Source organism: Mus musculus, chromosome 9, assembly GCF_000001635.26.
Source record: "Mus musculus strain C57BL/6J chromosome 9, GRCm38.p6 C57BL/6J".
In the NCBI taxonomy this organism is placed as follows: domain Eukaryota; kingdom Metazoa; phylum Chordata; class Mammalia; order Rodentia; family Muridae; genus Mus; species Mus musculus.
In genome coordinates, this window is record NC_000075.6 from 45,800,739 (window position 1) to 45,826,889 (window position 26,151).

At 48.7% G+C, this 26,151-nt stretch overlaps 1 protein-coding gene across 16 annotated transcripts in view; it reads right to left on the reverse strand.

The window, feature by feature from the left end:
* Positions 1-26,151, reverse strand: part of Cep164 (centrosomal protein 164) — a 61,741-nt gene that overhangs the window by 33,793 nt on the left and 1,797 nt on the right. For 9 of the 16 annotated variants that reach the window (XR_379109.1, XM_006510133.1, XM_006510139.2 and 6 more), the window contains exons 2-8: positions 22,908-23,026; positions 17,240-17,351; positions 8,966-9,170; positions 5,248-6,906; positions 2,435-2,590; positions 1,905-2,039; positions 727-804 (exon numbers count right to left, since the gene is read on the reverse strand). Coding sequence is in view for 15 of the 16 variants with exons in the window: in XM_006510133.1 (XP_006510196.1) it covers positions 727-804; positions 1,905-2,039; positions 2,435-2,590; positions 5,248-6,906; positions 8,966-9,170; positions 17,240-17,351; positions 22,908-22,989 (2,427 nt within the window). In the remaining variant the exon portion in view is untranslated. Of the gene's footprint in view, positions 1-726; positions 805-1,904; positions 2,040-2,434; positions 2,591-5,247; positions 6,907-8,965; positions 9,171-17,239; positions 17,352-22,907; positions 23,027-25,987; positions 26,071-26,151 lie in introns of all 16 variants that reach the window. The other 7 variants (NM_001081373.3, XM_030244222.1, XM_030244221.1 and 4 more) reach the window with 3 other exon arrangements.

Consider the following 26,151-nt stretch of genomic DNA (forward strand, 5'->3'; position numbering starts at 1 on the left):
AGTCGGTATTTAAATGTCTGCATGAATCTAACTTGCAACTTCATGATTCACTGCTTATAACAAATATTTTAGGACTATTTAGAGAACTGTTAATTGATTAATATTCATCAATCAGACACTAGACAGAGAATATACAGTAGATGTTCATATGATTTCTGGTCCAGGCTCCAAAGCATGCACCAAGGTTCTGCGTCTGAGGACATGACGAGATGGACTGCCCGAGTGCTCTCCCTGAAGAAGATGCTGGCGACAGCCCAGGCCAGACCGCAGAGACAGGACGGGCGTGTGGAAGCGTGTTCCTGAAGCTACTCCTACCCATACGCCTTTTTCTACCCTTAAATCTTTGCTTGGGCTGTTCGTTTACCTAGACTATCCCCTGTCTAAAACAGCTTTTCTTCAAAACCCAGGGCAAATGCCACCTCTTCCAGCAAGTTTGCCTGATGTCTAGACAAGAAATCTCTTCTCCATGCAGTGTGCAAGGAGGGGAAGGGCCATAAGCATGCATGTCTCATTATGCTCAAGGCACCTGCTAATTCGTGGACTTCCAAGAACTGGTCATCTGATAGCTGAAAAAAATGAATGGATTCCCTGGACCCCAGAAATCCTGGGCAGACCCAGCTGGACCAGTTCCCTTTCTAAATGTGCTCAGCAGACTGCAAAAGCTTCTTCCAAAGGAAAGAAAAGGTACTGCCCGAGGCATTTAACAGCAGGGCCTCAGGCTCTTACCTCGTACTCAAAGTTACCTCCCAGGGCACCAAGGTCCAGATGTAGGTTCTTGAGAAGTTCACTGGAGCTCCGGACACTCTGTGAGGAAAAACAGCTGAGCTCAGTTAAGGTCTTAGTCAGGGTTTCCATGGAAGTGATGGGGTCCATGACCAGAAGCAACTTCGGGACAGAGGGTTCATTTCAGCTTACAGCTCTCAGGTCATGCTCTCTGACTGAAGGAACTCAGGAACCGAAGGGACTAGAGGCGAAAACTAAGGCAGAGGCCGTGGAGGGGTGCTGCTCACTGGCTTGCTCCTCCTGCCTTGCTCAGCCTGCTTTCTTACAAAGCCCAGGACAGCTGTTCAGGGACAGCACTGCCTGGAATGTGCTGGACGCACATTAATCACTAATTAAGAAACTGTTCCACAGGCTTGCCTACAGGCCACTCTTATGGAAGCATTTTTCTCGACCGGGGTCCCCTCTTCTCAGACAACTCTAGATTGTGTCACCAAGTGATAAGCCTAAAGGAACTGGCCAGTCCAGTGTGAGGGCATGCGGAGGAGAGTGGGGGTACCCTGGCAAGGCTTTGAAGGACTACAGGCAGGCCTTCCACTAAAGTCTCACTAAGTAGCCCATTATCCAGTGAGCAAAAGGGCCAAGCAAGTATGTTGTGTTCTCCAGATCAGACCTGAGATGTATACAGACTGGTCAAGAAAGGACGTTATCGGGTGGAAATATCACTTTTACTTAATTTTTAAAATGGTTGGGGGAGGGGTGGCTTGGAGGTTAGCCAAAGACAGAACCAACCCATGTACCACCAACAGAAGAGTGCGTGAACGGTACGTGGGGCAGATGCACACACCAGGCCTTACATTCTCGCTGCAGCATACTGAGTGAGAAGGGACCAGACACGAGAGAAAAACACTGTGAGCTTACTCACATGAAACATCTAGAACTGGCAAGCTCGTGGGGGAAAAAAAAAAAAAAAAACGAAAATAGGACTTGGAGGTTACCAGGGACTGAGGAAGAAGGAATGGTGTATGGTCTAGTGGCTAGAATCTGGGATTATGAACGAATTCTGAAAATGGACATACATTGTGAAGACAACTAGCACCCCCGAATCACTGTACAGTTGAAGTAAGTTACAACTCTTACGCGCACCTGCACATGCGCAAAAGGAAAGGGCCTCTCATCATTACCTGGTTGTCACTCTCCTCTTCATCCTCCTCGTTGGTCTCTTCCCCTAAAGTCAAGAGGCTGAGAGCATTCTTGCCCTCATGGACAGAAGCCAAGAGACCCTTTGCACAAGCAGCAGCCTTGAGACCCTGTGGAGGCTCCAAAACAGAGGGGAAACGGGGGACTCACCGGGAGGATCTTCAGAACGATCCTGGCAGACTCTCTCAATTCCTTAGATGGGTCCCCAGTCAAGTCCTACCATATCCATGAATCTGAGTCTGATTCATAGTTCTTACTCCCTTTCCAGTCCCCCAAGACCCCAGCCACATGGATGGGAAGATCAGCATAGGCAGCCTACAGCCCAGTCCGCCCCCCCCCACCCCTATCCCCCAATCCCCCCCAACCCCCCCCCCTTGCCAGAGTGACTCCACCCAGACTAGGTGACAAACCCTGAAGATAAAGCTTGGGTCTCAGTGGCAGACCACAGTTCCAGGTGTGACACCCAAGAGGCCCCACGGTAACAAAACACATGCACAGCAGAGAAAGGACTCACCAGCGTGGGCTCCCCAAGATGCCCAGAATCCGCTGAGCTGCCCAAGCTCACGCTCTGCGACCCACGAAGAGCAGAGGGTGGGGCATCCCCAAGGCCTCGTAAGGGAGCCAGGCCCCAAAGAGGGGCCTGGACTAGAGCTAAGGGGGAACCCAGGACCTGGGCAATAGAACACATCTTGTTACAAACCCCAGAAACCGCAAGGCTCTTGGGGTGTCGGGAGGCAGGTATAAAAATAAAGTGTCTAAATTCTGCCCGTTCGAGTTTAAAACGCCTCCGCTCGGAGGCCACTAATGAAGCGCGACATCCAGAAATACCATTGTGCCGAATGGGTGAGACTGGTTGAGAAAGGACAGGCTGACTTCCTGATTGTGCTAACTTGTGTGCTACCTCACATCTGGCAGATGCTGAGACTGGGGGCCACATGAAGAGTGAGTAGGGCGGGGAGGCAGAGATAAAACCCCAGCTACTAGAAGTTTCTTGGTGCTTAAAACTGATAAGTCAAGAAAAGCCAGTCTCAATATGCTATTGGCGAAGACGGGAGTAAATACCGGAGCAGAGCCTGGGCCTCCCAGGAGGACTCTGCACATGGGGTGGCTGCTGTGCTTAAGTGTGCGCTTTGTCACTCTCTTTGGCTTGCTCTCCCCAGTTCTCAGGAGCCAAGTGAAGGCTTCCTTCATGCCAGTGAGAACTGGAGTCAAAATCCAGGCAGGGTCACAACATGTGAACCCGGGCTACTCACTGCCCCTGACACCCCCAGTTCTTTTGTCTGCAAGAATGACGAGGATCCATGCTTGGCCCTTTGAGGTCTGCTAAGCAGCCCAAAGGAGATGAGGGGCTTCTGGAAGGGGCCCAGGACTGTAGCAACAGTACAGGGCCACTCGTATTACAGGGATGTGCACTGTGAGCGTCTGACTTAACAAAAGCAAGAAGCCAGCGCAGGAGCTGCAGAGACGGCTCACTGGTTAAGAAAGTCTGCTGATCTGCCAAGGCATCTGAGTGCATTCAGTTCCCATAACCCACTTCGGGCAGCTCGCACACAACTGCCTCCAACTCTAGTTCCAGACAATCTTTGACACCCTCTTCTGGCCTCCACAAGCACTTACAGTTGCACACACACATGCACACACACATGCACACGGTCTTACAAGAGATCAGCACAAATGTGCTGGGAACACATTACAAGTCCCTTCAAAACTTTTCTCAAATTTACAAGGTATAAAACAGAGAGAACGTATTTCGTTCCACTCTAACTCCTAAGAGTAAACTAAGAAAGGAGGATCCAAAGGTCAGAGCCCCACCACCCTCTCGGCCAGTCGACACCTGAGGTAACATATGACCCTCACCTCTGTAGATCAACGATCATCCTACCTGTGGTAGATCATCTTCGTCAGGGAGAAAAGCTACCGACACATAAAACAGGCCAGTGATACTCAACACTAGGCCCTGCTCATTCTTACAATCACCTGAGGTGGGCTCTACCACTATGGGGAGACCCCATACTTGGGTTACTTGGGTAAACGGAGGTGGGTGTGGTCAAAAACCCTGTCCAAAGTCACAGGCTTAGTTGGGCAGAGAGGGGACTGAGCTCAGTCACATCTGTCTCAGAGGAAGTGTTCTGTGTGCTCTTATGCCTATGGTAGGAAAAAGCGCTGCAAGTTTCTCCAAGTGGATTGTGAGCAAACTGAGCCTGCCCGGCCTGCTCAGCCCTTCCGCCAGTCCAAGCATATCAGCAAAATCCTTCCCACACTGTATTTATAGAAAATTACAGACTCCCAACATGGCTAATTTGCTAACATGCTGGGGGCTTGAGGGAGGGAGCCAGGCATGCTGGGGGCTTTGTTCTCTTGGGCCTTTACTGAATCGGTGGTTAGCGGGGAAATTATAGATCCCTGGCTCCTAGCTGATCATCTTCTATAGATGGCCATTAACTTTGAGCGTGGGGCTGTGCGTGCCAGTGTCCTTCAGAGCAGATAAACTTGATGCCATTGGGCTAATTAAAACTTTCAGGATAATCCGTGGCTTAGCCGGTATTTATAGTACTATACTAGTTATTAGAACTAAGGGAGAGCCAGTGCGTGTCAGCAATTAGGGACCAGAGGGAACAACTGGGTAAAGCCGCAGCTGGGCCACTGCAAAACAGCTAGGGAGTTCAGAGTGAGCCCAGCGGTCTCTGTCCAACTTGATTTCTGAATGAAGATCGGGGTGAATCTTTTCAGTGAAGGAATGACAAAGTAAGTCCCGCCATTTGGAAAATATCAGTGAGAAAGTGAAGTCAACACCTAAGACTGGGTCATGTGGTTTTCTGGGGACCCTGGGAGGCAAGGGGTAGATGCAGCTGCCTGGGTGGTGGCAGCAGACTGTGGGCTCAGTGCTTCCTGAGAACTGAGTGACCCCAAGAAGGGAGCGTGCAGAGCTGAAGGACTGTTCTCTAGAATCAGCTGCTGGGAAAAACTTCCCAACTCCCAGAAGGTGCCTGCATTCTGTACAAGGGCAAGGAGCAGTACCACCGTGCCCACCCACTGGCGCAATCCCTTCCAAGCACGTGAACCGCCGTGAACACGGTCACATCCAGGAAAGAGAATCAACCAATACCCTCAGCTCTCGCCTGCAGACAACGGAACAGAACAAGCTTGCAATCCAGGTTATCTGGTCTGGTGGCTGTTTGGGTAGTTAAGGGTTCCTCAGTTACTGAAGAGGGTACCATCAGGAAAGCGGGCCTGAGGGCTTCGGAACAACATCAGCTCCACCTGCCCCCTCCCCGCTGAACTGGGGGAGATAGGCAGACCTTAGGCCGTGCTACCTCAGAGGCCTACCTGGCTGAGAAGCTGCATCTTGCTCGGCTCTGCACCGAGCCCGGTGTCGGGACTGGGCTGGACCGGCCCCTGCCTGAGGCCGCTGGGCTGGCACTGTGCTTGCTGAGTGGCCTCCTGCCCGGCAGGGGCGGAGACCGCTCCCAGAGGATGTTCCAGCAGCTCTGGACCCCAGGCCAGTAACCCCGAGTCCCTCTCCGGAGCTCTGGTGGCCTTGTGGTCACCCTTATTAGACATCCTGGAAGGCTCGTTGGCCATGCTGCAGACCATGCCGGCGACATCTTTGCACGGCATTTCCTGCATGTTCTCGGGCAGCCCCAGGCCCTCCAGCTGCCTGGAGATCTTGACCATCTGTAGGATGTGCTGGTAGAATCTCTGGTCCTCGGAGTAGTCTTCACTCTCAGACTGCTCCTCCACAGAGCTGATGTGGGACAACTGGGGCACCAGGAAAGGGCAGAAGCGCACATCTCTAGGCCCCGGGCCTAACGGGCCCATCACAGGAACAGACCCCTGGGGGTTCTGCAGGTCCCAGGGAAAGTTGTTTATCTCACCAAGGACCTGTGAGCCTAGAGGTGAGGCCAGACTGCTGCCCCCTCCGCTACTGTTATCCGAGTCAGTCCCGGGTGTGCTAGGCTTCCCATCTTCATTGAGAGGCTCCAGAGACCCAGGTGGATGCTGCCTGTCTTCATTGGCAGGGTCGCCTAAAGGGGGCTTTGGAACTGGTTCCGATGCCAGGGTCTCCGGTGGCATCGGCGAGGGTCCCTGTGGTGAATCTTCGGCTGAGGCCTCTGCATCCTTGGGAGCAGCAGGCTCTGTTTCCTTACATCTCTCTGGGGTGTCCTTGTTGATAAGCTTGGAGACCTGTCCCATCCATAGGCCTGGAGACTCTCTCCTCCACCTCTCCCTGCCCACGTCCCCACCTTCCCCAGGAACTCCCTGCCAGCTCAAGTCTTCTGCTGGGCCGCTCTCTAGTAAAAACAGCTTGTTCCTCCTGGCAGGCAGCGCATGGTCGGATGAACCAAGGGACAGGGAGGGCTCCTCCTCAGAGGGTGGCAAAGGAGCGGTGTTCTGACCTTTGTCCCCGCCGGGGCCAGTGCAGTTCATGGTGGCTATGCTGTGGTTAGGCTGCTCCCCTTTGAGCTGCAGACCTTTGGGAGCCTCAGAAAGCTTAGAGTGAACAGGGGGCTGGCTCCTGCTTTCTGACACATCCTGCCCGCTGTGGAGTGGATCCGGGCTCTGAGCACCCCCGGCGCCAAGTCTCTGCTGTCTGGCCCTCAATTCCATCTTTTCTATTTCAGGGTCTGAAAACCCCAGGTAGATTTTCTCTGTGGCCTTCGGGGCTGACTCCAGACCCTGCAGGTCTCCTAACTCGGTCTTGCATTGGATCGAAGGCCTGCCTAAGATTTTCTCCACATCAGCAAAGACCTGGTGGGTTCGAGAAGCTTGGCCTTTGGAGAGCGGCTGCAGCTTAGCAGGAAGGGCACCCGTGAGAGGCCACGGTGTGTCGCCCAGCGTGCACAGGCTCCTCCCTTTCTTAAAGGCCTCATTTCTAGCCTGCACCTGTTGGTCTGGGTCCAGATCAGCAAGCCCAGGTGCCGAGAGAGGGGACAGGCCACGGAGAAAGGAGGAAGAAGGCAGAAGTCCCTGCTCAGGCTGTGGTTCCTACATGGGTATATAAACATGCAGAGAAAACTAAGCCTGATCCTTCTGATGTTTTCTTGCTGCCCCGAGACCCCACAGCAGGAAACCACCCTCCTTAAGGTAAAACAGAAATCGGGAAGGGAGAGGAAAGGCCAAAACTCCCTTAGGCTAAATGGAAGGCTACAGTATGACAGGGAAAAGAACCAACCACGGCCCCAGGGATCCCAGAGTAGACCCATTTGTTTCTGGGTGGCCGCCACAGAGCAGCCACCTGAAGATGTCACCCGACAAAGCCTAGAAACCACAGGCCTGTGATTGATCCCCAAGCTTCCTCTAGCCTTCAGGTTCGTGATTGGCTGCTTTTATAAACGCCGTATCAAGGACTCCAGAAATGTCCTCTGAAGAAGAGAAGAGAGGAAGCTGGGGAAACTCAGTCAAGTGCCTTCTACCACGGGCACAAGTTGACACTGCTTAAAGACGTCCAGTCACAGAACCTTGGGGCTACAAGAAAGCCTTCAGGCAATCAACAACACCCTCGGCAAATACACTGACTAGCCAGCTGGGAGCACACATTTCCAGAGGGCCTGACCACTGGGCAAACACAAGCTTGAGGTACCTGACCTGGGCCCTAAAAATCCCACTGAGGACCTGGCCCAGCTGCCCTCTTTCCTGGCACTACAACAAGGAGCTCCTGGGACTCACATCTGTCATCCAAGCTCACCTTGAGTCAGCTTGGAGCCTGCCAGATGCCAAAATATCATTTAGGATTATCCTGGATTAAAGAAAAACCTACCACTGCCTTCTCCTTTTCGAATACACGAGAGTATTGGAAACTCCAAGATTCTATTTGGGAAGTTTCCTGTCTTCGCCTTTCTGTGGGATCGGGTGTCTCACCCCGTTTCTCAGACAGTGGGTACACAGAGCTGGGGGCAGCAAAGGGATGCAGAGCAGCGATGGAGCACAAACGTGATGGAGTGAAAGACTTAACAACTGCTCAAGGCCAGAAGTGATGCCTTAGGGAAGAAGAAAGTGGGGCTGAGAATGGGGCTCACCGCTAGAACACCTGCCTAGCGCGTGTGTGGTCCTATGGATCCTCAACATGGGAATGGACACACACACACACACACACACATACACACGCTCCAGGTGGGACACAAAATTGACAGAACCAAAAACCAGACCACTGAGTGTTAAGAGAGTCTCCCCAGTGCTCCCCACCCTGAGCGTTAAGAGAGTCTCCCCAGTGCTCCCCACCCTGAGCTGCTTCCTCAGGCTGCCAGCCCTAAGCCTGCATGGAGGGAACAAAGTTTATATCCTCAACCATGGGGCCTCAGTTACAAGGCTCTCCCTCAGCTTCTCCAGAAGTAAGGGTGACAAGTTCCATCTACCACAATCAGACATGCTGAGGGACAGACAAGAAATGGACAGAGCCCTCAGAACTCAGTAAAAAAGCTACTGGAGACCAAGTGAGGATGAAGTCTCTAATTGCTGCTGTCTTCCTCCTCTTCCTCCCCCTCCTCTCTCCGCTCTTTCTCTCCCCCCTCCTCCAAGGACATAGGCCACAGAGACCTCAGATGATGTCAACTAAGCCAATGGCACATAGGCATCAAAGACAGGCTGCCCTCAAACACGTGATCTTCCAGCTTCCGCCTTCCAAGTTCTAGGATTGCAAGCATGCACCACGAATCCCAGCTTTTCCTTTTAAAACTTGAAGGCACTGGTGTTCTGACAGTTTTAAGATAATGGCAAATAATGAGTCTACAGCCAACTCAACGGTTCCTGTCTCTGTTCCCCACTCTCCCACAGTGACAAATGCCACCACTTCTCCAATCAAATGAAAGACATGCTCCTTGCCCCATTGAGCTCACACTCTCTCTAATCCTGTAACTCGAGCTTCTGGGGAGAAAGAAGGAATTACTGACAGAAGTAACAACTACCAGAGGCTGAAAGAAAAATCTTCCAGGTAAAATGAGACAATGTCCTGTCAAGAATTCATTGTTACCCCCCTGGCAGTCCCCCTGGGTCCCCATGCCTCTTGGGGCTGCAGCCCTGGGTAGGAGGCCACCCCAGGCTGACTCACCAGAGGACTTTTGGAGGTCTCTTTGTCCTTCTTGTTTTTCTTTTCCTTTTTCTTTTTCTTGTCTTTCTTCTTAATGGCCCCGGGAGCTGACCACCTCTCCCTCTCCTGGATGACCAACTTTCGATAGTGCTCGTCACATGGATGGTCCCAGATGGACTGCCCCGTGTCAAAGTTGAAATAGTAAAGATCACCTGTGATGTTCTGGCTAGGGGTGAGCAGAGTTCGGAAGTCAGTCCCTTCTAAGGCCCAGCAAGAACAAAATTCATTAAGAACGAACAAATACTGGGACATATAAACTAACTTATAGCAGTGAATAGTTGGTTTTTTGCTTGTTTGTTTGTTTTTTTATTATTATATGTAAGTACACTGTAGCTGTCCTCAGACACTCCAGAAGAGGGAGTCAGATCTCATTACGGATGGCTGTGAGCCACCATGTGGTTGCTGGGATTCAAACTCTGGACCTTCGGAAGAGCAGTCGGGTGCTCTTACCCACTGAGCCATCTCACCAGCCCCAAATAGTTGTTTTTTAAAGTGCGCTAAACAGCAAATTTGACACCAAAGAAGAGACAAATAAAGAATTGGAAAATAAAGCTAGGAAATTACCCAGAATACAACATGGGAGATGAGATAGTATTTCCTATAGGAGAAATAAAGGCATGGCGGATAAGACACAGGCATTCAAAGCTGCAAATGCCACTGGCTTTCTTTTTTCCCTTTCTTTCTTCATTTTATTTATTTATTTATTTAACACAAGCAACAAACTTCAGAAAGGTTACTCAAGGAAAAAGAAAATTTTTTAATGGTACTGGACAGATGGCTCAGCAGTTAAGAGCACTGGCTGCTCTTCCAGAGGAACTAGGTTTGTTACCCAGCAGCACCTATGTGGTGGCTCACAGCGCAGGAAGCCCCCAGTTCACCCCCTCCCCGCCCTGCACTGCATAATCCATCAGCATAACGTTAAGTCTTTAACCTGGGGCTGGGGAGATGACTCGGGGGCCAAGAGCACTGGCCGCCCTTACAGATCAGGGCTCAGCTCCCAGCACCCATACAGCAGCTCACAACTGCATGTAACTCCAGTTCCAGATCCTTGGCACCCTCTTCCAACCTTCTCAGGCATCTGTATCCGCAGTGTACAGACAGACAAGCAGACGCACACATATACATGCAGATCATGGCATCCGCAGTGTACAGACAGACAAGCAGACGCACACATATACATACAGATGGGGGGGTGGGGTGGAATAGGGGGTTTTCAGAGGGGAAATGGGGGAAGGGGATAACATTTGAAATGTAAACAAATAAAATATCCAATTAAAAAAAGAAAAAGAAATAAAGAAATAAAATTATGCTTCTCTACACAGTATTCCAGGCACAGTATTTGAAACAGTACTTTCTGTCTGAGACAGGGGAGGCGGTCAACCTCTCTCATCTCAGCACTCAGGATGAGGAAGTTGGAAGACCAAGTTCAAGGTCATCATCTCTTTCTATCTGAGGCCAACTGAGTTTACAAAGTCAGTGCAGGGAGACATCTGTCTCAAAGGACAAAGCAAAGCAAAAACCTGGCCTGAACTCTCCTATACCTCCTGAGAGCAGGGATGAGAAAGGGGCTTATTATGGAGTCCTGGCTGGGCTGGAACTCTTTATGCAAACCAGGCTTGGCTGGCCTCAAATTGACAGCAATCCTCCTGCCGTTGTCCCTTGTTTCTGTGCACGTATCCACACAGGCTCCATTTCTACTTTTAGAACAAGATTTGAAATAACTTTTCCCACAAAGAATGTTAACAGATTATGGCAATGGTAAATTCTATCGAATATTTAAAGCAGAAATGACAGCAGTCCTTGTCCAGCAAACTTGTCTACAGACCTGAAGAGGACAAGATCTCATTCTGTGAGGACAATGACAACATGGTAAAGAAACATGATAAAGACATTATGAGAAAATGATACTACAGACCAGTTTCCCCCATGGACACAAATGCAATCTCACTTAATGAGATTTTAGGAAATCAAATCCCGTAAAATATACAAGGGACCATACATCACAGCCAAGTGGAGTTATCCCAGGAATATGAAATTTTTTTTAACGTTGAAATCGGGGTCAGAGAGACGGCTCAGCTGGTGAAGGCACTCACGGCCAAGCCAAGGACCTGGGTTCCCTTCCAGGAGCCCACACAGTAGACAGAGAAAACCAACCCCCACAAGTTGTCCTCCAACCTCCATACTTACAAGTGCTGTGGTATGCACACACCCACAAGCATAAGTAAATAGAGAGGTGGATAGATAGATATAAATACATAAATAGATACAATTAAAATTAATTGATAAAAGTACTTGAAAAAAAACAATCAATAAATTTGATTCTCAGAAAAGACTGAAAAAGAGAGCCAGATCATGATCTCGTCAGCAGATGCAGACAAGCCCTGGATCAAAGCCACCCATCCACCCCTCCTCCAAGGCTCAGCCAGCCACCGAAGGCAGAAGGCATCGTCCCTGACGAAGGTTGTTTACAGGAAGCCCACAGCCAACAGCTACCTGATAAAGCAAAGACATCTGCTGTCACTACATCTACTTAACTGGTGCCGAAGGCTCTGGTCAGTAGGCAGCCAGATTACAAAGGGAGAGGCAAGATTACCTTTATCCCTAGGGGTCAGAATCACTTCTGTAGAAAATGCTATAGAATCTCAAAATAAGCAAATAAATAAATAAATAAATAAGCAAGCTACTAGGCCTGACATCATTGATTTCAGCGAGATTGTACAGTGCAAGATCAATATACAGAAACCAATTTTACTTCTCTATAAAAGCAACAGACAATTGGGGACTGGAAATACAGCACTTCCAGAAGCATCAAATATGAACTACTTAGGGAAAAATCTGATAAAGGGAGTCAAGCCATGTACACAAAAGCTATTAAACATTTCTTAGCGATATTGAAGGAAACCTTAATAAGCGGAAACAGACATTGTTCACTGGCTGGAAGATTCAATATCGTTTAAGATACCTATTCCCCCGAAATTGATTTATGTGCAGCCCCAATCCAAATAGTAAAGTGACAAGAGAGTGTTTAAATTCACAAGGAAATGCAAAGCGCTTAGAATGAGCCTTTGAAGATGGGAAGAAGGGGCTGGAGAGGCGGCTCAGCACTGTGAGCACTGGCCCCTCTTCAGAGGACCCAGGTTCAATTCCCAGCATCCACATGGTGGCTAACACCTGTTCTCTAGTTCCACCTGTAACTCTAGTTCCGAGGGATCCAAGTCCCTCTTCTGGCTCCTAGGCACCAAGTACACATGTGGTGTACAGACATAGGTGTGTGCAAAGTATCCATAAACATTAATAACTAAAAATGTTAATAATAAGAAGAAAAAAATTAAAACAAGATTGGAACACCTACCCTGAAAGATTTCAAGACTTATAACAGAGCTGTGTGCTCGAGAGACAAAGGCATAAAGCATATGATGACATCAGTGACAGGGAGCAGGGAATACAGAAACTGATTTTGTGTTTTAATATCTATGGGTGTTTTGTCGTTTGTATGTTGTGCACCACATGTGTGTCTGGTGCCCTTAGAGGCCAGAGGGAACATAGAATCCCCTGGAACTAGATTTACAGACCATTGTGAGCCACCACATGGGTGCTGGGAATCAAACCTGGGTCCTCTGGAAGAACAGCCAAGTGCTTTTAACTACCTAGCCATCTCTCTAAGCCCCAAAACAGAAAACAAGACTGCCTTATGCAAAGTGAGTCTCAAAAACATCTACATGTTCTTTAGTATAAGAGGTTTTTTATTTGTTTGGTTTGGTTTTTTTCTTTTTTTTTTTAAAGAATGTGGTACACTTGAAGTTGGGGGACTCACAGTTCAGTTATAGAGTGCTTGAGTAGCATGCACAAGGCTCTGTGTTCCAGCCTCATTCACACACACAAACACACACACACACACACACACACACACACAATGTGGCATGTCTAGCATAGAGAAGTACACAACTGATAAAATAAAAGGTAAGGTAGTGTGACTAGCAGTTGGTTTTTAACATCAACTTGCCACAACCTAGAGTCTCCCAGGGATACAGTCTCGACTGAGAGATTTTTCTAGATCTGGTTGGGTGATGGTCATGTCTGGAGGAGATTGCATTGTTAACTGACTCCATCCGTTGTGGGTAGCATTACTTGCTGATTCAGGGCCTGAGGCTGTATCAGAGTAAAAGCAGATCACAGTAAAGCAAGCCTTTAATCCCAGCATCCTGGAGACAGAGGCCATAAGTTCAAGGACAGTCTGGTGAGCACAGGGGGTTCTAAACTAGCCACAGTTACAAATTGAAACCCTGTCTCAAAAAACAAAACAAAACAAAACAAAACAAAAACAAAAAAACAAACAAACAACAAAAAAACAAAGCAAGAGGCTGGCTGGGTAGCAAACCACGCATACACATCCATTTCTCTGTGTTTGACTATGGATATGATGTGACCAGCAGTCTCAAGCCCTTGCCCCTAGACTTCTCAACACAGTGGAGACAAATCGTAACCGAGAATTGTAAGCTAAAATAACTCCTTCCTCCCCTAAGTTGCTTTTGCTTAAGGTATTTTATCACAGCAACTGAAATGAAATGATTACAGGCAGATAAATCACTCGTGATGGCACATGCCCATAATCCCCACATTCAGGTAGAGGAAGGAGGATCACAAGTTCACAGCCAGCCCAGGCTACATCGTACAACCCTGTCTTAAAACCAATAAACAAACCAGGTATGGTGGTTCACATCTATAATCCCAGCACGTGTCATAGGATCAGGAGTTCTGGGTCAGCCTGGCTACAATATGAGGTGAAGGCCAATCAGAGACCTGTGAGACCTCATCTCAGAAGAAAGAAAGAAAGAGAGAGAGAGATTATACCTGTAATCCAAGAACTCAGAAGTCTGAGGCAGAAGGATCACAAGTTTAAGGCCACCCTGGGTTATATAACAAGACTCTATCTCATACACATTATACTGACATAGAACAGTGCACATAATGATATAATATAACAGTTATGATTAAAATAAGCCCACAAATAGGGTGTGTGTGTGTGTGTGTGTGTGTGTGTGTGTGTGTTAAAAGTTCTAGATGGAATTTACCAAGTGACAATAATTACACTCGGGAAAGAAAATAGGGTAAAAGATGATATTTACAAATAACTTTTTTTAAAGATTATTTATTTCATGTATGTGAGTACACTATAGCTGTCTTCAGACACACCAGAAGAGAGCATTGGATCCCACTACAGATGGTTGTGAGCCACCATGTGGTTGCTGGGATTTGAACTCAGGACCTCTGGAAGAGCAGTCAGTGCTCTTAACTGCTGAGCCATCTCTCCAGCCCTACAAATAACTTTTAATGACTTATTTTATTTCAGAAAATGAAAAATAGTTCATGTCCTCCCTATAGGACAGGAGAGTGTCAGCTACACTCGCAGGTACAAAAAGGCAGCTGGCACAAGGCCTGGCACACAGCTGGCCCTAGACCAGCCAGTCCCCCCTCTCTGCCACCCCCACATCAGAAAGGGCACTGGCACAAAACAGAAAGCACCATCTTCCAAACACAAGCTTGAGTCTCAGCACCGGGAATACTGTCGGAAGCGCTAACAGATTTCCTAGAAAAAGATGTGAAACTGGAGCTGGTCCAAGGAGAGGCAGCCAAAAGACCAACAGAACAAGGAGCCTGTCGAGTGCGGGAAGCTGAAAAGAGTCTGTGCCTTCAGCTGAGGAGAGTAAGGAGGGTAGGCGCAGCCATTTTGAAGTTCAGTCAACCCGGTAAATGGCGTGGGTAAGAAAGGGGCAATTACCTAGGCCACCAAATGCACCTTCCCAGCTGAGACAGGGCCCCTACGACACCCAAGCCCTACGCTGGGGCAAGATGTGAACTCAGGGTCGCAGCTTGGGGAGGACAACCTGGAGAAGGCTTCACACCCACCCGTGCGTGATGAGAGAGGAAGTGAGGAGAATGTCCCTGAGTGGAATGACGCTGTCCTCATGAGCAGGGCGGTGCCTGCAGTGACTATGACTTATTTCAGCCCCGCCCCCTACCCTACCCCTTGCCCCCGGGCACTGTTTTCCCACTGTAAACCTCTGCTTCCTGGACATAACCTGAATGAGCTCTCTCACAATTCAGATAGCTTTAAGGGAGTTTTAAAAATACTAACAAGCACATGAACAGGAAGTCAGGCAAGAACAGGTCACACGAGGGGAGGGGCTCAGTGGGTAAAATGCATAAGCCCGGCAGCCTGAGATCAGGGCCTGGAACCCAGGGAAAGGTAGAAAGAATGGACTAACTCGACAAAGCTGTCCTCTAATGTCCTCACTATGGCACAGGTACCCGTACAGACGCGTACACACAATAATGATTTAAAGAATCACTACACCACACTATACAACAATACACTACACTACACTACACTACACTACACTACACTACACTACACTATACTACATTACACTACACTACACAAACTTGAGGACGGCAGAACCAAGGATGACTGCCAAGGAAGAAATCTTTTCCCAAACCTGTGTGGCCTCACTACAAACTCCTTTGGCCTCAGCATCTCTTAGACGTATTGAGGAGATACAGCCGTCCCTTTTTCTGTTACACATGTGTGCACACACTTGTGTCTGAGTGCGCATTCTCACCTGTGTACTGATATGCATGTGTGCACACGCATATGGTAGCCAGAGGACAAATGCAGGTTTTGTTGCAAATGCAGAGCCATCTATGTTGTTTTTGAGACAGAGTCTCTCGCTGGCCCAGAGCTCACCACGTAGGCTAGACTAGCCGGTTCGCAAGCCGCATGGATGTGCCTGTCCGCTTCCCTATGCTGAGATGACAAGCGAGGGCCACCAAGCCTGGCATTTTAAAAGTGCATGAGTTCTAGGGACCAAGCTCAGGACCTCATGCGTGCAAAGCAAGCACTTTACAGACTGAGCCATCTCCTCACACCCGGCAATGGCCGCTTTTAACCTTCTACCAGTGTGCAAGGACCAACAAAGATTCCTTCTTAGTGTGAGAGGACCGAGTCTGGGAAGCAGCTCTGGGGTACATTCAGATCTTAACCTAGAGCCCTTCAAGCCAGCCTGCTTAGCCCTGAAGCAAGAGGTAACCTGCAGAGAAACAGCAGTTTTGCCCCTGAGCATTGAAATTTATCTCCAGGGCATGGGGAAATGGCTCAAATAAAGTGCCTGTCATGCAAACATTAAAAAAAAAGAAGAAGAAAAAAAAAAGAAAAGAGGCAGAGGACTGGAGAGATGGCCCAGTGGTTAAAATTGTGGACTGCTTTGGCAGAGGACCTGATTTCAGTTCCCAGCATCCATATCAGGCAGCTCACAAACTACTGTAACCCCAGCTCCGGAGGATCCAGTGCCCTCTTCTGACCTCTATGGGCAACTGCACTCACATGCACATACCCCCCCCCCAACACACACACACACACACACACACACACACACTCTCTTAACATCTTAGTTTAAGGTTACTATTGCTAGGATGAAACACCAAGACCAAGTGCAACATGGGAAGGAAAGGGTTTATTTACTTGGCTTACAGATCCCAAGCCACAGTCCACTGAAGAAAGCTAAGGCAGGAACTCAAACACGACAGGAACCTGGAGGCAGGAGCTGATTCAGAGGCCGTGGAGAAGTACTGTTTACTAGCTTGCTCAGCCTGCTAAAGAAAATAAAGCCCTGGACCGCCATTGTGGGGTGGCATCACCCTCAATGGGCTGGGCCCTCCTCCATCCATCACTAATTAAGAAAATGCCCCCACAGGTTTACCTACAGCCCTATCTTATGGAGGCATCATCTCCACTGAGCTTCCTCCGTCTTGGATAACTCTAGCTATGTCAGGTTAACATAAAACTAGCCAGCACGATTAAAAACAAATCTAAAAGCAGAAACAAAAACAAAGGGGATGCTGGAGAGATGGCTCAGCAGTTAAAAGCACTTGCTGCTCTTGCAGAAGACCGGGGTTTATTTCCCAACATCTACATGGTAGCTCACAACAGTCTCTAACCACAGTCCCAAGGAATCTAATGACTTCTTCTGGCTTCTGTGGGCACCAAGCACATACATGGTGCACACACATATATGTAGAGAAACATTCATACATACACTTAAAAACAAAATAAGACGTGCATATCTGATCTACACACACATGTATACACACATACACACACACACACACACACACCCCTACATTCCAGAGTCAGGTCCTTCTGACAGGCCAGGTTAGTGAGCCAATACAATGACTTACCATGGTTTCCAGCCCTTGGGCAATGGAGCCTCAATACCCTCTCTCGCCAGCCACATCAGTTCTGGTTCCTTGATAGGGTCAATACCAATCACTCTGGCAAAGTCAAGGATTTCTGCAAGAGAGAAGGAGGGAAAAGGAGGAGGGTGGAAGGGGTAAGAGAGAGGAGGATGGGCAGGGGTGGAAAGAAGCAAAATTTAGACAGTTCTATTCTGAACTTGGCTTTACTCTCCAAGTTTTCCTCAGTGATAGAATATAGCATCTCTAAATATAAATAATAAACATATAGAACTAAAGCGGAGTGCGTTGGTGCACATCCAGAATTCCAGCACTTGGGAAGCAGAGGCAGGGGGATCAGGAGTTCAAGGTCACCCTCAACTCCCCACTGAGTTAGAGGCTGGCTGGGCTTCCTGAGACCTTCTCAAAAAGCTTGAACAAACAAACAAGCCAAACATACAGAAACAGTTTCCTTATATCCCAATTTATAAGAGCCCATCTGAATCAAACCAGGCTACCTCCAAACTCGCACAAATATAATCTGAAGCCACAGTTAACAGACGAGGTAAAGAGTGAAACCAAGACTTCACAGTGGGCAGGGCTCAGGAAGGACCCAAAGCCACAGCCGGAACCATCCAGGAACCATCCAGGATGAGGGCAGCCTTACAGAAGATAAACTCCAGAGAGACTGACAGGAGCTGGGCCCCAGTGCACTTGGCCCTTAAGCCCCAAGCGAGTTCCATCAACTATAGATGACTGAGCTCTCTAAGGACCTTGCAAACACACAGAACATGAAAGGAGAGTGTGTGTTGTGACGGTGGCACGTACCATGTGTCACCTCAGCAAACAGAAGGCAGTGCCTGGTTCTCTGAGGGACAGGAAGGCACCCAGCTGAGAAAGCAGATGACACTCGGGTGGCCTCTTCCCCATCTAATGAACCCCTCTTCCTAAAGGTAGTGCCTCTTACTCAATTGTAGTATATATTTTGGACTCTACTTCTGCTCCGCTCTCGAAATCAAACAGTTAGGAGAGCCCTTTGCCAGAGAGCTGGAAGACTGGAGAGAACTATGCACTATGCAATCTTATCTTTGGGGAAAAGGATAGGTGTCCCTGGTGGCCACAGGAATAAATACCCAGGCTTGAGTCTAGTCCAGGCTAGATGGGTATGGCCAATATGTCATCTCCATGGAGAACTGGAGGATGACACACTGGGGACTAGGAAATAACACTTTTTCTAAAGAACCAACGTACATTTAACTGGCCAGGGAATGACTTATTGAATAGTTTCACCTTTTTTTTAGTTCTTTGAGATGGGGGGAGGGGGGTCCTCACTTAGAATAAGCTCTACGAGGCTCAGGCGAGCCTTAAGCTTACAAACATCCTGCCTCAGTCTCCCAAGTACTTATTAGAGGTGTATGCCACCAAGCACAGCTTCACAATGACTACCTCCGATGAACTTGTTACTCTGAGCCATGAAAACGGGAGAGAATATTCACTGTCCTAACAAGAGACAGACAGCAAAGAAGAAAACATAAACACGCAGGCTGGAGAGATGGCTCACTGGCTCGGATCCTGGACCCCCCTTGCAGAAGACCAGAGTTCAGTTCTGAGCACCCATGTTGGATGGCTCTCACCGCCACCTGTAACTCCAGTTTCAGAATGCCTGTGGCCTCTGCAGACACCTGCACTACATGCACTCGAGAGCGCTCACACACACACACACACACACACACACACACACACACACACACACACTTATAAATAATTTAAAATAATTCTCTAAGAAAATATAAATACACACAAACAATTCTTGCTCTCAAAACTACAACGGAGTGAATATCAAGATAGAGGGTTACACAGAGAAACCCTGTCTCCGGGGGAAAAAAAAAAAGATGTAGGGTGCTCCTTCGGAGAGTATAGCTATGGAAACCCTCTGGGCAAATGGGACACTAAAGCAAAGAGCTGGAGCAATGAACCTGTGACAAGATATGGCTTAGTGTGTCTGGGGATTGCCAGAAACCAACACGACCGCACAGCTCAACTGTCAAGATAGGAAAGCCATGTGACCAAGAACCCTGAAACCTCACCAAGGGCACTGAATATGTGGAAGGGCATTGGAGCCAGCCTGGAAAGGATCCATTTCTCCCTGCAAGACCACTACTATTAGATGGGACACAGACAATGCAGGGACACGGAGCTAAGCAGGAAGCCGAGGCAGAGAAGGCAGTGTGGCTCAGACTAGGCGTTGGCAGAAGAGTTTTTATAATACATCCCTAGAAAAACCTTTACACAAACCAAGTGAGGTAGCTCATGCCTGTACCCCCCCCCCATGCTCCAGGGGCTAAGGCCAGGGGATCACTGCCAGTCTCAGGTCAGCCTGACCTACATAGCAAGTTCCGGGGCAGCCAGGGGTACAGAGTGAGAGGGAAATCAAGCATCCTTTCCCCAAAACTCTTGGGACGAGGCATGTTAAAGACTTCAGCTCCTTCCTGGTTTTGGCGCATTTGCATTAGAGTTCATGGGTCAAGAATCCCATCATCAAAATGGCTCATCTAAAAAGGCAGATTTGGGGCATTTTGCATCTTGGAAAAGGTGAGGGACACACATCTTGAATTCCAGAAACAAGGAAGCAATGCATGGTGGTCCACATCTGTAATCCCAGCACTTAGGGGATGGAGGCACAAGGAATCGAAGTTCGAGACCAACCTGGGCCACACAGTGAGGCTGAAGCCAGCCAGGCTTAGAAGAAGAAAGGGAAGGAAGGAGAGAAGGAAGGGAAGAAAGAAGGAAGAAAAAATAAAAGGAAAATGCATGCATACACATACACAGCTTCAGGTACAGAGATTCTGCCTCAAAAAAAAAAATTAAGGAGACTTGAAGTCAGTTGTTAAGATGGGTCGTAAACACATTTATTTGCAGCCAAGCCTAATGCTCGGAGTCCCATCCTAAAGCCCACATGGTAGAAAGAGAGAACTGACTACTGCAAGTTGTCCTCTGACCTTCACGCACATGCTGTACATACATATACATACATAGGATAAATAAATGTAAAAAAAAAAAACAAAAACAAAGAAAATCTGAAGTCATTCAAGGATAGCACAAAAAGACACCTGGACAGGGATATGACATTCTTGGAAGGAAGACACCACAAACATGACGGTCCCTTCTGAATCAATCCGATGTTCATCACGATACCCCCAGGTACCAAGAGTCCCCCCAAGCACTGCCCTACCCAGAGCCTGACTGATAAGTCTAAAGTCGTGGGCCAATAAAACAAACAAGATGGCCGAGGAAACTGGAAAGACTGGGACAAGGGCTTCAGCCCTACTCCGTATTAGAATCCGATGCACCACAGTAATTCAGTGTGACACTGGCACATGGCCGGACAGTCCAATGGGAGAAAGGAGACAGACCCAGACACCCACAACAGTAGTTGGGCCAGTAGGGAGATAAGTTACCCCATCGACAGTGTAGGAACGAAAATAAACTAGAATATGTGAGAAATCAGCTCTACTTTTGGTGGGGCAGGCTTTTCTAACCGTGATATGCACATAACTCAGAGGCCCGTCATCAACAGACTGACAGACAACAGAAAGAGGACAAACCATAGACTACAGGAATAGCTCAGTGCTCAACTCCAGTTTGAGGGCATCAGGCCCCCTCTTCTGGTCTCAGTGGGCACCGGAGGCACACACAGTATGTACACAGACATAGGTGGAGGCTGGGCACACAGCTCAGTGGTACAGTTTGGCCTGAGTATCTGGGTTCCATGTCTAATGCCAAAGAATGAACAATAAAAGCACAGCTGGTTGGTGACTCAAGTCTGCAATTCCCAGCACTTGAGAATCTGAAGCAGGAGGATTGCTACGAATTGGATCTCACAGAAGGAAGTGGGAGTCGGGGCAGCAAGATAGTTCAGAGGTAAAGGTGCTTGCCACCGATCCTGGAGGCCTGATCTAGTTCCTGCAATCCACACGGCGGAAGGAAGAGAGCCCAGGACTTCATGTAGGTGAAGCGAGCACTCTCACAAGCTGCCCTCCGACCTCCACACGAGCACTGCGGTGTGCACACCATGCTGTCCTCCAGTACACAGAGGTTTAGAAACTGACAGGTAAAAATAAAAAATATATACCGTTTTAAAACCTCTACATGGCAACGGGCAAACACACTTGGCTATTGGCAAATTGCAAGTTCTAAAGCGGGGTCCTGGCCTCCCCAGGGAGGGGCACCTGTTCTTACCCTTCTCTGCCAGGTCCACGAACCACCTGAGCGGGAGGCAGAACTTGTGTCCGGGTCCACAACTCTTCAGCATGTCAAAGCAAATTTCAATCCACCAACCGCAAAGCACAGAGTGCTGGGCGGCCCAGCTGTACCCTTCACAGGACAGGGAACCACGGGGACCTCCTTGACAGGACCTGGCTCAGGGGGGCACCTCTGGGTTGCTCTTTGGTTTTTGTTTGTTGTTGTTGTTGCTTGAGACAGGGCCTAGCAGTATAGCACTGGCTGGCAGGGAACTCAGAGATCTGCCTCTGCCTCTGCCTCCCTCCCATGTGCTGGGGTTAAAGGGAAAGACATGAACCACCATATTCAGCTTGGGGTGGGGTTTAAAAGGGAAATAAATTCAAAGTTTCTAAAACAGAGAATAGAAAAAGTAACATAAATAAATAATGCTACTTTTTTTCTTTTTTCCGTTTTCAGGAAGGCCTTAAACTCACAGCCCAATGACTTCAAATCCTCCCTCGCTGCCCCTCCCCAACCCACTCCTGAGATTTACTGCCACACTTGGACGTATGAGACGCTCTCACTGACCCAGGACTTCCTGCATGAGAAGCACGCACTCCACCGGCAGAGTCACTACCTTGTTATCTTTGTTGTTGCTATTGAGACTGTGTAGCTCAGCCTGGCCCCAAACTCATTCTGACCCTGGCCTTGAACTTGTAGCAGCGATCCTCCTGCCTCAGCCTCCTGAGTGCTGGAATTACAGGGAGTGCCAACATGCCAGCCAGCCTTAGCTTAGTTCGGAAGAAACTGGATTTACACGCCATATTTCACAACATCCCCTATACTCCTATCTCATTTAAAACCAATCTGATCTCCAGTGTCAGCAAACATTTGCTATAAAGTTGGTCCGATAGTAACTCTTGCAGGCCTTGAAGGTTGTAAATCTATTACAGTTATTTGACACTGCTATCAAAGGATGAAGACTGCCAATGATGACACAGAAATAAACACGGCTGTCTTCCAATAAAACTTTATTGACAAGAAGAGGCAAGCTGCCAACTTGGGCCCAAAGGCTATATAGTTTGCCAACCTCTGATCTAACCCAAATATATTGAGCAGCCCTGTGCATGGACCAACTCTATACTGGCAGAACAAAAGCAAACCAGGGGGGTGGGGGGGGGCTGGGCTTAGTGGCTAAGAGCACTGGCTGCTCTTAAGAACCCCAGGTTCAATTCCCAGCACCCACATGGTGGCTCACAAGCATCTGTGAGTCCAGTTCCAGGGGATATGATGCCCCCTCTCGGCCTCCTCAGGCACTGCATGTATGTGGTTTACAGGTATGCATGCTGGCAAAACACCCAAACACATAAAACAATTTTTAAAAATGTGTTTAAATAATCAATTACAATGTCTGTGCTCAGAGAACAATTCCAACCCTCCACAAGTGTCTTACCTTGCTCACTGGGAACGTAGGTCTCATCAGAATCTTCCTCCAGGACCAGCTGGTCACCTAAAAGGATGGGCCGTCTAGCCATGGTTCAGTCTATCGTAGCTATCTTGATCCCAGAGACCCTATCCAAAGAGAAAATCAGTGAGCTGGCCGGGAAGGGAGAGCTGAGTTGGGTCACAGAGCATCTGGGTCACACCAGATGCTGCACAGCAGCATGGCTGAGGTCCCTGCCTGTAGCTCAGAGCTTCACAGGCTCTGTGCCTGGGTAATGAATGCCCTGTCATGCCCCTGCCCAAAGTTACAGAACACACACTGCACCACAAGACATCTTGAAGCCTAGCTCTCTAAAGTGTTTAAACTTGAGGACGAGAGAGATAGTTCCGTAGTTAGAAGCACTGGCTACTGTTCCAGAGGATCTGGGTTCAATTCTCCAACACCCACAAGGTGGCTCACAACCTTCTGTAATTCTAGGAGGAGGAGGAGGAGGAGGAAGAGGAGGAGGAGGAGAAGAAGAAGAAGAAGAAGAAGAAGAAGAAGAAGAAGAAGAAGAAGAAGAAGAAGAAGAAGAAGAAGAAGTAGTAGTTAAGTAGTAGTAGTAGTAGTAGTAGTAGTAAGGTCTTTAAGACAGAGTCAATATTAAGTGAGGTCATTGGGGTGGGGTCCTGACCTGACCCAAGCAAAGGAACGGAAATCGGCGTTCTCACTCCATCAAATGAAGACAAGGGTTGGTAGGCACGTGCACGGTGGGAACTAGGAAGGACCTTATCTGTGTGTTATTTTATTTGCTGGTTTGCAGTGCTGGTGATCCCCATGTGATGCTGGGACTGTCCCTCTTTTCCTGCCCCTAGTCTCACCTCCAGCTCTGGACCATGGGGGTTCTATTAACCTTCCCCACAGCAGCTCCCACGCTGGAACCTAATCAAACAAACAAACAGGCTGTCACAGCCCTTCCCACCTGAGTGGGCCACCTGAGGAGTGACCAGCACAGCAGGTCCTGGTCTCTCCTGTCCACTTGAGCACCTCTGACTATTCCAGGTGGTACAAAGAGCAGGCAATGTTCCTCTCAGCAAGAAGACACCACCCCCCCCCACACACACACACACCCCACTGCCCATCATAAAGGCCAAGTCTGACCAGACCTGCAGCGGAGCGTTCAGTAACGGCTGAGGCTGGTGACCAGGACCCTAGCCCAGATCCATACAGAGGGACCTCCGAGAAGCAACAGGGAACCTATCAAGACCTGTTCCTGTGGCCTTCTGTGATCATGACACTCAGACCACTTTCAGTCCACCAGACCTCCAAGAAAACCAGACTCTGCCCCTCTCATTCCCACCACGCCCCTCCAAGTAAGAAAAGTTTAAAAAAGAAGAAGAAAGAAAAAAGAATTCCCTGTGATATATAAGCTGAGAGAGCATGTCCCCCTCTCAGAAGTCAGACCACCGTCCAGACACCACATCTATGCCTCTACTCTCAGTCAGAGACTGAGAAGGCCTGGCCGCCACTCACTCTGGAAATCAGTTTGGGGGCGGGGAGGGGGGGGTGGGGGGAGGACAGAAACCAGGACATAGACCTGGTCACCTGAGTCCTTAATCCTCTTACTTAGAGAGAAGAGGGGAGGAGACAAGGAAAGGCTACAGACAAGAGGACTGACCCAAACACGAACTAGCACTTATCAAACGTTGACCTCTTCACACAACCAGAGAAACTGCATTTGAGAGGTGTGGCCTGTGCCCACATCCCATCTGCAGAAACCAACAGCCAGGAACAACTGCTAGCCTCGTAGGAAAACAACAAACAAGCCTCAAGTGCTGTTTAGTTTCTGTCACCTGGGAAGAAGGAACCTCAAATGAGGAGCTGCCTCCATCAGACTGGCTTGTGTGGTGGCACATGCCTCTAATGCCAGCAATAGGGAGGCAGAGGCAGGTGGAGTCTGTTCTATATAGTGCGTTTCTGTTACAGGATAGTCATAGAGGGACCCCCATCTCAAAAAACTAAAACAAAATAAGGGCTGGGTTTGGTGGTGCGTGCCTTTAATCTTAGCACTCGAGAAGCAGAAACAGGCAGATCTCTGTGAGTTCAAGGCCAGCCTGAACGACAAAGGGAATCCAGGACAAGCAGGGCTCTGTTGCACAGAGAAACCCTGACTCAAAAATAAGCAAACAAACAAAAATAACAGTAGCTGGGCAAGCCACAAAGAGTGATCCAGTAAAACAAGCAGCATTCTTCCTCCATTCCTGCCTCTTCCTCCGTGGTTCCTGCCTCTTCCTCCACCCCTGCCTCTTCCTCCATGGTCCCTGCCTCTTCCTATCCCTTCCCTTCATGATGGACTATAAGATGAAATAAACCCTTTTCTCCCCAAGCTGCTTTGGTCATGGTGTTTTTAACAGCAATAGGAAACAAACCAGGATGCCTGACTGTTAACAAAAACCTACAGGCCAGGAAGTAGGTGGAAAATCTAAATTCATAGATTTTTCAAAATTTCAGACAAATCTTCTGCCAAGAAAACAAAATAAATTAGGGTTGGGCTATACCATGCCTTTCCTCGCTTCAGGGACAAGGTGGCAAGAAGAGGCCATGAGGGTAAAGAGATGCAAGGCAGAAGTGCACAGTCAGAACTCACACTTCACCAACAGCTCATAGAGGCCACTCGTGATCAAGTTTCCCTCTGGGCACGAGATGTGCCCTATGCTGAGACCTGGAGGATGAACAGGTATTTACTGACAGAGAAGGAAGCACGTTCTAACAACAGAAGCAGCAGCACATGCAAAGGCCCTGCAGCAGGAGACGCCAGCAATCAGGAAAGTACTGGAAATGTTGCTGAAGAGGAAGGAAAGAAACCAAAGCCATGCTGCAGATTCGGCCTTTGTCCTACAGAGCTGCCCGTTCAAAAGCACTTTTCCCACACAGGCTGAAACGGAAGCCAGAGTGGAAGGAGGGAAATCAGAGTGGCTGGGGCTGCAGAGACGGCTCAAGGTAAGGGCGCCTGGTGCCCTTCCAGGGAACCTAAGGTCAGTTCCCAGCACCCAGGTTAGATTCTGTGGGGTGCAGCTCACCTGTAACTCCAGCCCCAGGGATCCCCTTACCTTTATGTCTCCAGCACTGAGACCACAAGCAGGAACCACCATGCCTGGCTTTTTTTACAAGGGACTTAACTCGGGTTCTCATGCTTAGAGAGAAAAAAAAAAAAACTTTACCAACTGAGCTATCTCACCGCTATCTCACCGGCCCCTAGAGCAAGGACATTTAA